The sequence below is a fragment of the Aspergillus nidulans genome, chromosome I (genome assembly GCF_000011425.1).
Source record: "Aspergillus nidulans FGSC A4 chromosome I".
In the NCBI taxonomy this organism is placed as follows: Eukaryota; Fungi; Ascomycota; class Eurotiomycetes; order Eurotiales; family Aspergillaceae; genus Aspergillus; species Aspergillus nidulans.
In genome coordinates this window covers 89,534-102,504 of record NC_066257.1, presented here as the reverse complement: position 1 = coordinate 102,504, position 12,971 = coordinate 89,534, and the positions used below count along the sequence as shown (strand labels likewise).

Below are 12,971 nucleotides of genomic sequence, written 5' to 3'. Positions count from 1 at the left end.
GAAACCAGATACTATTGAGCAAGTACGAGAAGGGAAAGTCCAGCATTGAAGCCAACGCATGATCAACTAGCAATCCATGGAACTTCATGCTACAAGTAGACGACATTTCCTTTTCCCTCCTAATCGCCCTGTGGGTTACTCATTCTCCGCGGTCTGGATCTTGTCTGTCCGGACGAGGCTTCCCCAGGTCCAGCAGCCCATCTGTTAAATCCTTAAGGACACAATAAGTATGGCGTTGAACATAAAACTTCGTCGCATATAATAAAGGAACAAGGGTAAAGGGCGCTGCCTCAGTGCACTACAGTGAGATTTAATTGAAGCACGTCGCTATCATGGTTGTCCATGATGGACGTCCCTATGCCACAGGCTCTAATCTTTATAACACCTTCCAAGCGCCATGGTTTAAGCTATCCCTCAAATCAAATATCGGAAGCTCTCAATCTCTAAGTCCGTCTTGTTTGATAATGCGTGAGTCCGCTCCTCCTCCTCGGTCAGTTGAGTCGGCGGCCCGTATTTGGCATCGCGGCGGCGATTTTCAAAGATATAGTAGCATAACAGGCAAGTGAGAAAGAATGCACCCAGCGCCAGGCCGGAAATAGCCGCTTTCATCCCTGTCTATCAATTTGTCTCTATTAGTTCCCACCCTCTTTAATGGATTATAGCAGTGAGAACAAGCCCAACTTACAGGGTATGCTGGTTCCTCTGAAGTCAGGAAGAGTTGGGGCCCGATTATATTTCCCATACAATATGCGACAAAGAGCAGCGCGCTTGTCACACTACGTTTCGTGAACCCGGCGACATTGGTGCTGATCACACTCAGCGACAACGGAATGTTGACGGCGAAGACAGCGCCCAATGCTAAACCGACCATGCGGCCGATCTGGTGATCCGGGTCCAGCTGCCAGACGAGCAGCATGCCCACCATCGATACTGTAACATTGAATATCATCATAAGTATGCGAGTCCGAGGGAACCAGGTGGCAACAGCAGCGCTGAGGACCAGAAATACCACCTGCGCACCGCCCATGGGCATCTGCATAAGGAGAGACCTGAGCTGGCTAAACCCGAAACTGTTGATAATGATCGACGAGAACTGGAGCCGGAAAGTATCAGCACAGACTGTCACGATAAAGAAAGCCGAGGTCAGGGAAGACATTACACTGGTGACGCCGCCGTTCCACAAGTTGACGCAGAAGGTGTACAGCACTAGAAACCAGGTCTGGGGATCTCGAAGGGCTTGCCAAGCTTGACCGAGCATGAAAGACTCATTATCCATCATACCGGTCTTGTTTGCCATGGTGCGCTGGACAACGATCGCCTGCTCCTTTTTGGTCAAAAAGATCACCTTCTTGGGCGAATCGGGCAGTAGAAATACGAGCCACAGGACCATCCCGGTCGTGATGGTTCCAAGAGCAAGAAAGAGAAGCTGCCAGCTGTTTACTGCAACACCTTCGACTGTCCCGATTGCATAGGCGATGACTCCTCCAATGATGGTTGCAACGCAGTTGCCCAGGAACCAGGCGGCTTGTCTGGAGTCGACGCAGGTGTTAGAAATGCATAACAATACTTCTCCCTTCCCAGCCCCTGTAAAATAAGGGAGCGGAAGCCTTACCGTGCCGGCTGCTCCTCTCTCTTGTACAACATCCCAGTAATCAGGGCGAAGCCGGGGGCGATGGAAGCCTCGCCGACCCCTAGAAAAAACCTCGCCGTCATAAGACCACCAAAGTTCTTCGTCGCCGCATGACACATCAACGCCCCTCCCCACGCCAGAACGCTGGCTGTGATATATTTGCCGATTGGAAGGCGGACCATGAGGTAGCTGCTGGGCCAACTCCATCCTAGATATCCAAAGTAAAAGACGGCGGAAGTCCAGGAATAATCGGTACCCTGGAGGTTCTAGTCGCCAGTTAGCGTGGCCAGGAGATCGTCAACAGCTGATTAAATCAAACGTACGAGGTCTTCGCGAAGGTTGAACAGAGTTGCCTGACTTAGGGCCAGTTTGTCCATGTACTGCATCATGTAGCATAAACCCATAACAGGTATAAGTCTAACATGAGACAAGCAGTCAGTCAGTACTGAACGAGCTCGCTTCATAATAGAACAGGGGCCGTAACAAACATCATATCCAGCTTGCGAACCACGCGGCGCTCCTCTTCTGGCGTTGCAGCCACCTCCATGATCTGCCCGAGCCCGTCATCCTGGGTTTCCAGGCGTTCTAGGTACCGTTTCGTCTCGTCCAGGTCGTCCCGTACTGGAAAGTCTTTGGGAATCGATTGCGATTGTGAGTGTTCATGCATCGTTTAGTTGATTCTAGGGCTCGTGCTTGCAGAAGAGATGGCGATGCGATGGCCTTGATCCTTTGTATAGTGACAGGGGGGTGGCCAATGCGCGGAAGCTGTCGGCAAATGGCCAGTATACCAACAACCGTCTTGGCCTCTGCTGTAGCGCCGATATCAATGAATCATTATTCAAGGACGGAATTGTATCTTTGCTCTGTATCTAGGGTCTCCGCTGTCTCCACTCTCTCCAAGTTCTCCAAGCGCTCAACTCTCCCCAATTTTTACCTCATAGAGCGATAAGAAGACTACTCGGCTGTTGCACCAATTGCATCAGGGCTCGGCAACGCCCAACTGGATACCATGGAGAACTTGTCGCCAAGACAACCAATCAGAAGGCGTCTATCTAAATGGTTTGCACAGCGTATCAGTTCCCCCGCAAAATTGCGGCAGTCTGGGGAATCACTAACCGACGCAGTCGTGAGCTCAGAGATATCTATGGCGTCCTGGTTGCCAGGTTATCGGCGCTTGGTGGGCCTCTATCTCACCCATGATTCATTACGAGATAGTATTCGAGTACCGATTAGACTGCCGAACTGTCTCCAACCGTCCATCAGGAGCGACGTACGCGAGTCGGGGAATGCGGACCTATCCCGCCTCCACTCATATATGGGACGACACCCTGTTCAGTCCCAGTCTCAGCTCCGCGAGGAGATCGCATCCACTTACATTGTGTTAAGCCATGGCGATTCTGAACCCTACCATCGAGCAAGTGAGGGCGTCCATCGACGAGGCGCTACAGTCTGCAAATGCATCATTGCGCACTTTCAACCAAAAGGTGGCTGATCTACTCATACCTGCAGGCCACAGAGATCGTAGCAAGCTGACATATTCATCAGATATGGTCTAACCCTGAAACTGCATACGAGGAACGTAGGGCACATGACACAATTTGCGATTTCCTAGAAGAAAAGGGCTTCGCGGTCACTCGCCACGCGTTCGGTCTCAATACCTCCTTTGAAGCAAAGAGCGGCTCGGGTGGCCGTCTGATCAACTTCAACGCCGAGTACGATGCATTGCCCGAGATCGGCCATGCCTGTGGCCATAACCTCATAACCACCAGCAGCGTGGCAGCATTCTTGGCATTGTCGACTGTTCTCAAGCAATACAACATGCCCGGTCGAACACAGCTGCTCGGGACCCCTGCTGAGGAGAACGGTGGCGGGAAGGCGAAACTCATCGATGCTGGTGCTTATAAAGGAGTGGATATCTCGTTAATGGCGTACGTATAACCGTGAGTCTAGGTATGGCTATAGGAGGCTGGAAAGGTGACTAACCTGCTGTTCGCAGTCACGCAGGGCCAAGAGAACTCTTCCCCGGCGTCGTCTTGGATGGATGCGCCGGTGTTCTGATGAACGCTCGAAAGGAGTTACATTGCGAATTCACAGGCGTGAGCGCCCATGCCGGTGGCAATCCATGGGACGGCGTCAACGCCCTAGATGCACTGGTGAGCGCCTACAACAACATCGCCATGTTGCGGCAGCAGATGATGCCTGACGAAAGAATGCATTGCGCCTTCCTTGAGACACCCAAAGTCGCCAATGTTATACCTGCCCATACAAAGGCCTACTGGCAGGTCCGCAGCCCGACATTAAAGGGGCTGAATTCGTTGATGTCCAGAGCGCGCAGGTGCGTCGAGGCTGGAGCTGCAGCATCGGGATGTGACGTGAAAATCACCGAGTAAGTCATAATGTTGTAAGTTCCTAAATAATTCTTCGGCTAATACTGGGTGGGGGTGGGTTGCAATAGGAAAGAGCTGTATGCCGACATCAAGCTGAATGACACACTCTGCGCCTTGTACCAGACGCACATGGCCACCTACGGACGAAATGTCCTCAAGAGGCATGAGAAGATCCTCACAGGCTCGTCTGACATCGGTATGCGCGATTTGTATCTGTTAGAACAAACGGCAGCTAATAAGCTATCAGGAAACGTCAGCTACATCATGCCCACACTCCACGCTATATTTGCCATCCCAGCAACGAATGGATCGTTCCTTCACCATCCGTCGTTTGCCTCGGCTGCAGGGACAGACGAAGCTCACGAAGAGGCGCTGGTGGTGGGCAAGACCCTCGGGTTGGTTGGCTGGGAAATGCTCACAAATGATGAGCTGTTCGAGCAGTCCAAAAGCCAATGGCAGAAATGCGTGAATGAATAGACAAAAGAAGGCGATCTTATTAATACAGTATTCTACAACAGCCTTGCTGCTGTTGATCTCAATGGGATTAACACCGTTACCTTTCTTTGTCGGTAACTCTGTCTCAAAGCTGTACAATCCCTTTGCAAAAGATAGGCAACGGATACATTTCTCCTCGGCATTAGTGTCCCCTCCACGTGTGGAATATACACTAGACAGACACTGTTGATATGTTAAGGCACAGCCCAGCTTTCCCAGGAATTAGCGCCATAGGTTTTCAATACATCAAACACGGTGATGTCAAGACTATGGTATAAATAGGACGAATCTCGAACCCATCCTTGGCAGTCCAACTTGCGCAAAAGCAGAAGGCTTGTGCCAAAGCTATAACCCATAGCCGCCACGGACGCGTACACGCATTTGAGCATCCCGAGGCGGCCATATGCGGACGTGACGACTTTGGTCGCTTATATCGTAACAGAAGATGTCGCGCGCGGAAACCTACGGGCGCACGAGCGCAGTTTACTGCGGAATATGAGCTTTTCACTGAGAGGGATATGAGCGCATGGGCCATGAAGAGGTTGTCGTCGGCTGTTTGGGCGCAAGAAATGCCGGCCTAAAGGTGATTTCTTGGATGGCTGATTCTAGGCGCGTCCATTCTGGCCGCCGATGAGCCATGGAGTTGGTGACGCGTTTGGGTAAGTGGGTGAGCGCCCATTTGTAGTAATGGAGCCTCTGGGGGATCTGTGGATAGTGCCCGCAATGTCAGCGTACGAATGGGAAGTATAGAGAATGGAGTTGTAAGAGAAGCGAAGGCTGGTTAGATGTGGACACTGGGAAGAACAGGTCAGAAATATAATCCAATTTGCTCCGTTTTCTTTTACTTCCTGCATATACTAAACCGCTTTGTGAGCATTTCAGGTTAGGCTCAGTCCAGTGATAGCTGTAAATCACCAATGACAATCCGGGGGCAGCGCTTTAAGCGTGGCGGCGACGTGAGGTGGGCATTTATCCAGTTGCCGCTTGATTAAGGACTGCATAGAGAAAAGTGATCCGGGCCTAGATGCATGTTCAGCTCAGAGAACTATTGAACAGAGGCTATAGCGAGTTTAGATTGCTGTTACAGGGTTGCTATAAATACCTAGAACATTGCTATCAAAACTCTTCATTACGGCATTTCCTTTCCTACAGAAGGCGTCACTAAATTGGTCACCCTCAGAAGTACCGGAGTCAACAATAATTATAAGGTCATTTCGGCTAGACTCAATAGGATTCGTCCAAGAGCTTGACAGCGACTGCAGATGACAAGTTATACTTGCCCTGTCAGAGCAAGTTATCGAATCTGTCCGACATCGAATCTACCACTTCTCAGGATTCAATTTTCTCACTTAAACTGGGCATGGCTCCAACGTTGAATATCTAAATCTGAGCTGTCACAGGCTTAGCTCGAGGAAACAGAAAATAGAAAAGAAAAAGAAAAAAAAAAAACAGAAGGGGCTAGCACTCGCTAGAACTTCCCGATTGGGAAAGCGCTTCTCTATGTGTCTGAGGCATGGACAAAGTAACATCCAGGCTGCGGCCTACTTGCCTGGGCCTAGGCTGTCTGCATCATGAGCCAGTTCATAATGGCGGTGACTGTTTTTACTAAGAACAATGCTTCTCATCATTTGTGCCATAAACCTCGTTTCGACCTCAATAGCCATACTGTGTAGAATATAGAAAGGGCGACACTGGAAGCATGCTGCATCATATATGCGCGGAAAACCCTTGTGTGTGTGACAAGAGCCTCTGAAAGGCTCAAATCTGCCTTCAAGGATAGAATTCTGCTGTAATATTCTTGAGACTGCAGATTTATAACCCCCTTGGCGGAAGGAATTAGGGCAAAATGGCCTGACCTTCAATAGTTAATCCAAACCAGGACCACGATAAAAAGGGGTTAGAACTTTTCTGCAACAGCAACATTATGTAAATGTCGGTACTCACCAATCCCAGGACCTGTTCTGCCGTCGATTTGCCCCCGATCTTCATATTCCTCCAGGTGAAACTACGGGCGCCCTGAATATCTTGTTCTATAAATCAAATCAAGTTATAAATTCATAATATAGTAGCTTGAACGTGAAAATTACTTTGGATTCCTGGTATTCAGATTCCAGAAATGAGGCTACCACTGATAATCTAGCCACTTTCCTATTACGGCTATAGTATTATATTCACGGCTAACAAGATATTTCCCTTGTCTAGCGATTTGTGCGCGGGAGAGATTCAGTCAAGAAGTCAAGTTTCCAAACTGGTGTTTCCTTCTTCTGTAGTATGGAGGTTAGCCGGCCATCAAACAATGATTGTCTCCTCATACCATCCAGAAAATCTGCTGTGGTTTGGAGACTAAGTGGATGGGGAAGCTACAGCTGGCTACAGAATATAACCGATAGGCACAAAACAACCCTATCCTGTGGATCCAGTCAGACTTGAACCTCATTGAAAATATATTTCCACAGCTACCGCAGAGCGCTCGCAATGAATGACCATCTTTTCATCACTCAGCTGGCCAGACATAGAAGATCGTGTATGATGGCGTATGAAAGAGTTGTAAGTTGTTGGTAATGGTATTCTTGATATTCTGAAATCGCACTGTTCTTGCTTCCTGTGATTAATGGCCATGTTCTGTTAGTTACGTCTTCTCATCTCCTAATCCTTATTCCCTGTATATCCCAGTTCAAAATATCAATTACTAGACAGAGGCTAAATTCAAAGCGCGGGGTCAGAGGTTGAAATCTTCTAGGAATAAAGCATAACGTAATGGCAATTCATTGCAATTATGGAAATACCGCTTGCTTTTCGAGCAAGCAAGATCTTATTTAAGATTGAAAAATCTAAGTAACTACAACCAAAGATTTACAGCGTATTGCCTGGAAAAGAGTTGAAGATTCCCTTGAGAAAATTCATAAGACCCCACGATTCGGGCAGCTTTTGACATGTTATATGACTCGCTGGTCGAGATATCCTTTAGGTGCTATGCAACCACTACCTGCTTTTCCTCGCGGGACAGCACACCATTATCACCTACAAAGAGATTCAGATTTGAACGCCATTATGCGCTGTCTCAATCAGGCGAGGACAATCGCATGTGTCCAAGCTAGTGCTTTTATAGAGATCGAGCAGCATTGGCTGTAAGGGGATTATACGGCTTGGATTAGCTTTATTCTTTCAGCTCCTGATAGTAGGGACATCGAGGGTTAGACCAATTATACCAAGTGAGGACTCTCCGCAGAGTATATCAGACGTGTTAGCCACCTCATTTTTGGTTAGCAGACCAGAGTTATGGTGGCTGTCGAAATGCCGTAAAAGTGTTCTGCGCCAACTTCTGGGACTTCTGGTTGTTTTGAAGTTCTTGACGAGTCGACTATCATCCTCGACTTATGCTTGTGCCACCCGATGGCCAGTATTTTAAGGCCCTGTGCTATTGCTGGTTCTGTGCATTCCAACAATGTCACTTTCAGGGGCAAGCTGGAACCACCACACCGAATCTCAGGACGTTTGCTTTGCAGTTGTCACAGGCTATGGCCTGGATCTTGGTTGTCGGCCATGCCCTCAACCTGATTCTAAATAAGGTTTCTGCAACATCAGTGTACAGCTTCGGAAATTGCGGCCTCGAAGCTTACGAAAGGAGATCCGTCCTCATAACTTTGGAAAATGGATCCGTCGGCATACAGGTCCGGGAAGTCAGAAAGGTTGATAAAGGGAGGAGAGATATCTGCGCTTCTATCTTTTGTTTCTTTCTCTAAGCTTGTGATACTCGTTTATACAGGACAGCCAGTTGAAAATAATACTGCCTACGCCCGTTACAGCAGTAGGGCATCCTCCGCGCCAAAACACTTCGTCATATCAGGAAGTTCCACAGAGTCCGTGATTCCGCCGCAAAGGACGTATTCTTAGCGGAATCAGCCATTAAGACAAGACTGAGGTTCAAATGATAATCAAGTAGTCGGACTGCCTCGTCATCCCAGAATCGTTAATGTGTACGGAAGATGATTTGCTGAAGACACTCGCTCAGTCTCCTTCGACTCGCCTCGGACATCGCCTTCCGAAGCTTCAACAGATACGAGAAAGTTGGATTTCGATCGCCATTGCAATGTCCGTGAAGAGCATGATAGGCATGCGCTTTCGAGATGGAGGCTACTTGTCTCTCCTAGGATCTCGGGTGGTGGGTGGAACATGGGCGAAATTGTTGGACGAGCGCGATAGATCTGAAGCTGAACTGACCCAGTATCCCTTGGTATTTTTGTCTGGACTGTCTTTAGGGGCCCAGAAAGCCCACTTCTATAAGGGAGTCCTCCATTGAGAAGCAATACTCGTGACAGCAACACGAAGTGCGGATATACAGTTACCTTGTGCAGAAGTGATAGACAGTGATTCTTATAACCGACCCCAAGCAAAACTAATCCGCATCTCATGTGCTGTACCTATCTTGGCAGTGGGCCTTATACGAGCCGCCGCGTAGCCTCCCTCCGCACATTCCCAGCCGCAGCCCTCGTATACCGAAATAAAACTAGCCCCATATCTCGCGCAGGTTTGCTTCTTCCAGCTTCGATCTACGTTTTGGAGAACATTGAGATGGCAAGGGTATCGATTTATGTACAACTTAAGACAAGATATGGAGATCACGACGGATCAAACTCGACTCTGTTTGGTCTTCTCGAATACGAAGATTGTCGTCGGATCGACATTTATAAAGCCTGAACACCGATGATCTATACCCTCGTAGTAAAAACGGAACATAGGAAGACTATTCATGCGAAGATGCTCTTTGAAGTTTGACATTCATACAGATTCCATTGTCTCGAAGGGATAATATAAATACCCCCTCAATGCCCTCTGATCTCTCACTCATCATCACATCGACAGAATCAATTAAGACAACAATCCATCAATCTATTCCAACCACGAACCACACCATCAAAATGCAGTTCTCCTCCATCATCCTCAGCGCCGTTGCCCTCTTCGGCTCCATGGCCTTTGCCGCTCCCTCCGAGGACCTCGTGGCCCGCGCCTCCTGCCAGATCGGTGACATCTGGGGTGCTGGCGATGCTGCCTGCAGCGCTTCTGTATGTTTCCTACAATGGGAAGCTCTTGAACTTTTTACTAATAGAGAAACAGTGCCTCAAGGACGGAACCTACCACGGTGGCTACTGCAACGAGGAGAGGTAGGGTATTTTAGCATACTGCCGACAATGTATACTAACTGGGCTTTCTAGCGTCTGTGTCTGCACCTACTAAGTTGATGCGCTTCTGAGTGCACAAATTCCAACTGGGACTGGGGGATTCACTGGGACAGAGGTTGTTATAGAGGGTCAAAAGTGATGTTTCTAACTAGCTTGCTCGCTTGACAATTAATAAGCAACTTTGACTCTCAACTATGCGCATTTCCTGCTCATCAGCAGTCTAAATAGTCATTTGCCTTGCCTATGGTAATTTGCGAGGAAAGGCAGATGAAACTGGGAAGCATCTTGCAGAAGCGTTCTCCGGGAAATTCTGCCTTTAAACCATACGGTAGACCATATGGTTATGCCCGTTCAGAAAATCACCTAGTCAGAGGCCTCTCTATAGCGTTGAAAGGACTCTCTTAACGCTTTGATAGATACTGACCCTGTTAACTGTGTCAATATGAATAGGGTTGGAATACCTTCATTCAATTACCCGTAAGGCTTCTTGGCAATCCAAGTTACCCAGCGCTATAATGCACTAGGCCGCTTTGGGGCTCCGGCGTGGATCCAGTTGGGGTTGTCTTTGGGCTATTTGCCAGTGTCATAGCTCGTTCTGTAGGGAGTATCTGCCTAGACTAATGCCCAACGTGTGATTTCCAAGTCTTCACTCTAACCAAACCTGGCAGCCGACTATTGCTGTAGCGTAACAATAGACTTGCTCCTAGCATGTCTACGAGCCACGCTGGCAGCAGGAAATAACTTTTTCCCATATAGTTGGCAGACAACTGGGTGCACTAAACAGCATATGTTGGTTCCTGTCGAAAGGTCCGTGATCACTGATCCTCCTTGGTGGAGTGTGGTCAAAAGTCACATGAATTCGACGCAACGGACAACATGATCTCTGACCTCACCCGACTTCCCCCTTGAGCATCAGCAATTAGAGTGGAATGCGGTAGTTGGGAATTTGACATTAAGAAGACGTGAGGGTATCTGCGAGTGGCCAGACTTGGGAGTTGATTTAATGTCGGTACGGGACAGGGCGTCGAAGATCTGATCAACAATGTCATTTATATATTCTGCCCATGTACTCCGTACTCCATGCGGGGTAACTACGATCCCTAATCTCAAAGGCTGGCGTTGGGTAAATCATATCGCGCTCCGGTCTCTTCTCCTGTAGTACTGTATAAGTAAGATAAGAAACAACTCAAAGAATGGAGAACGTCGATAATATAAGCCTTTATACGATACTACCTTGAACAAGAAATTATTCTATCTGGGGTATATTCAGAAATAATACAAGATCGACGGGACACGGAGACTTGCGGCTAGCGTACCGGAAGAAGTATTTTTGCGCCTCCGCCACAAACCGCCTACAAGAACTCCCTTGGTAAAGGGATGAACCGTGGATTCGAAAGATGGCTATTGTTTCATTTTCCCAGTCTATCCAACCGAGGTGGCAGGACCGTCAAAATGACCTAACTGGCTTTTCTATTCAAAACACTAAGATGAAGAGAAGAAGTAGACACATGGTAACAACGTTGTGTTCTGAGCCCGGTCTGCAGTGATGATTGCGATCGGAAGCGCAATAACAAATCATCCGATTGCCATATCGCTCGCCTCCAGTCTCGTACCGTCTAGCTTGGTTAGCGCAACAGCCAGTGCAATACAGTGCGACGATGTCTCACATGCAGCATTCTGACGTTTTATCGTCAGGTCCAATCAATGACAACCTCTTGAACCGATTTTTGACGCTTCTGGCTATTGCCGCCCTTAGGAATGTCCGACCATTCAAAGGTAGTGTTCTTTTTTTAACAGATCGGCTTTGCGTCAAGTACGGAGAATATATAGACCTATCAGAGGCATCAACTATGCGTTTCATCTCAAAAAATACTTCCATCCCAGTTCCCAAGATACACTGCGCTTTCACACATAAGGGTTATTCCTATATCGTGATGGAAAGGATTAAAGGGGACATGATTGGCATGGGCTGGGTTCATCGAAACGAAGAATCAAAAGCGAAGCTTCTTACACAGTTGAAGGCGATGGTCCAGGAAATGCGAGCAATCCCACCTCCGGGGGGGACGGGGGTCTCTTCTGTTGACGGCGGAGCTTTATATGATTGCCGCTTACCGAGCCCTACCCTACGCTTCGGGCCCTTTCCAAGCGTCCAAGCCTTTCACCGGCATTTACGACGAGGCATGGAGTTTGACCCAGGACTTGACTTCGAAGTAAAAGAGTTGATTCGACAGCACGAGCGTGATTGGCCTATCGTGTTCACTCATGGCGACCTCAGCAGCTTGAATATCCTCGTCCGTGGCGATGATGTTGTTGGAATCATTGATTGGGAAATTGCCGGTTGGTATCCGTCTTATTGGGAATATACTACAGCTTGCCAGGTCAATCCACAGAATCCCTTTTGGCTCAACGAGATCGACAAGTTTATCGCCCCCATGCCAGACGAACTAAAGATGGAAAAATCACGTCAAAAATATTTTGGGGCTTTCTGAATATCGATACAGCACTAACACTTCATATAGTGGTTTCCTTGCGCTCGAGCAAAGCATACGTTGGGGTTTTGCCCATATCAAACTTAACTTGCCCATCAAAGCGATGCTAGTCTTTCTTCCTTTGGCAGTAACTCATCGACTCATTGCGGACCGCTTCCCAGTCAACAACACTCGTACCCAAAGCCTTGCCATCTGCCTTGAGCCTCTCTAAAGCTTCTCGAACCCAAGCCACGCAGTTCTATCCCACTTTGTTTTGCCTAATCGGCGTTGTGCTCAGGATTTGTGCGAGACTATTTCAGTCCTCCACTTTTCCAATCATAACTCGAACAAGCAACATGCTGGTCGGAGTTAGTTGGCATTTGCTCCCGCCAAAATACCATTCACTACCCCCTCCCGCTTTCGGGAGTTCCTTCGCGTGGTAACGCATACCTATTTTGCCTGGTGTCTCAATCTTTGGGCCAACGATTAGAGCCCAGTGGTAACTAGGCACAACAATTAGACATATTCGCATGGGCCAAACTCCGGCGCTTGAACTCACGTGTCTTCCTTCCCAGGCATGGTTGGGGTTCCGCCACGTGCGTAAAGGGCAACATATAGCCGGTCTTTATTGGGCGGCATTTTGCGTACGCTGGAATGAAGGAAAAGGGACTCGCTTTGTGTTGTAGCCCTCACGCTTCACAAAGAGAATTTTCAAGTGACCTGAATCCGACGAGCACTTTATATTACAATCAATATTTTATGTCCTTGGCCTCCTCCACTGAGGCGCTCTGAGTAACCGCCCTGCTTAATA

The 12,971-nt window shown here is 48.3% G+C and overlaps 5 protein-coding genes across 5 annotated transcripts, besides 1 other annotated feature; 3 read left to right on the top strand and 2 right to left on the bottom strand.

Annotated features, from left to right (window-relative positions):
* Positions 1–12,971: part of a sequence feature (contig 1.108 735..352786(-1)) that runs on past both edges of the window.
* ANIA_06461 (uncharacterized protein) lies at positions 415–2,297 on the bottom strand (the record flags this gene model as incomplete). Its single annotated transcript, XM_658973.1, has 5 exons — positions 415–615; positions 686–1,529; positions 1,613–1,896; positions 1,954–2,047; positions 2,119–2,297. 5 exons carry the CDS (start codon positions 2,295–2,297, stop codon positions 415–417), a joined length of 1,602 nt encoding a protein of 533 aa, XP_664065.1.
* ANIA_06462 (M20 family metallopeptidase) lies at positions 3,019–4,494 on the top strand (the record flags this gene model as incomplete). The annotated part of the gene is made up of 4 exons (XM_658974.1): positions 3,019–3,114; positions 3,176–3,558; positions 3,627–4,016; positions 4,086–4,494. The coding sequence occupies 4 exons, from the start codon at positions 3,019–3,021 to the stop codon at positions 4,492–4,494; spliced, it is 1,278 nt and encodes a 425-aa protein (XP_664066.1).
* ANIA_11510 (uncharacterized protein) lies at positions 9,432–9,747 on the top strand (the record flags this gene model as incomplete). The annotated part of the gene is made up of 3 exons (XM_050611803.1): positions 9,432–9,575; positions 9,628–9,674; positions 9,726–9,747. The coding sequence occupies 3 exons, from the start codon at positions 9,432–9,434 to the stop codon at positions 9,745–9,747; spliced, it is 213 nt and encodes a 70-aa protein (XP_050466921.1).
* On the top strand, positions 11,090–12,181 carry ANIA_06463 (uncharacterized protein; the record flags this gene model as incomplete). The annotated part of the gene is made up of 2 exons (XM_658975.1): positions 11,090–11,192; positions 11,490–12,181. The coding sequence occupies 2 exons, from the start codon at positions 11,090–11,092 to the stop codon at positions 12,179–12,181; spliced, it is 795 nt and encodes a 264-aa protein (XP_664067.1).
* On the bottom strand, positions 12,477–12,739 carry ANIA_11511 (uncharacterized protein; the record flags this gene model as incomplete). The annotated part of the gene is made up of 2 exons (XM_050611744.1): positions 12,477–12,663; positions 12,720–12,739. 2 exons carry the CDS (start codon positions 12,737–12,739, stop codon positions 12,477–12,479), a joined length of 207 nt encoding a protein of 68 aa, XP_050466920.1.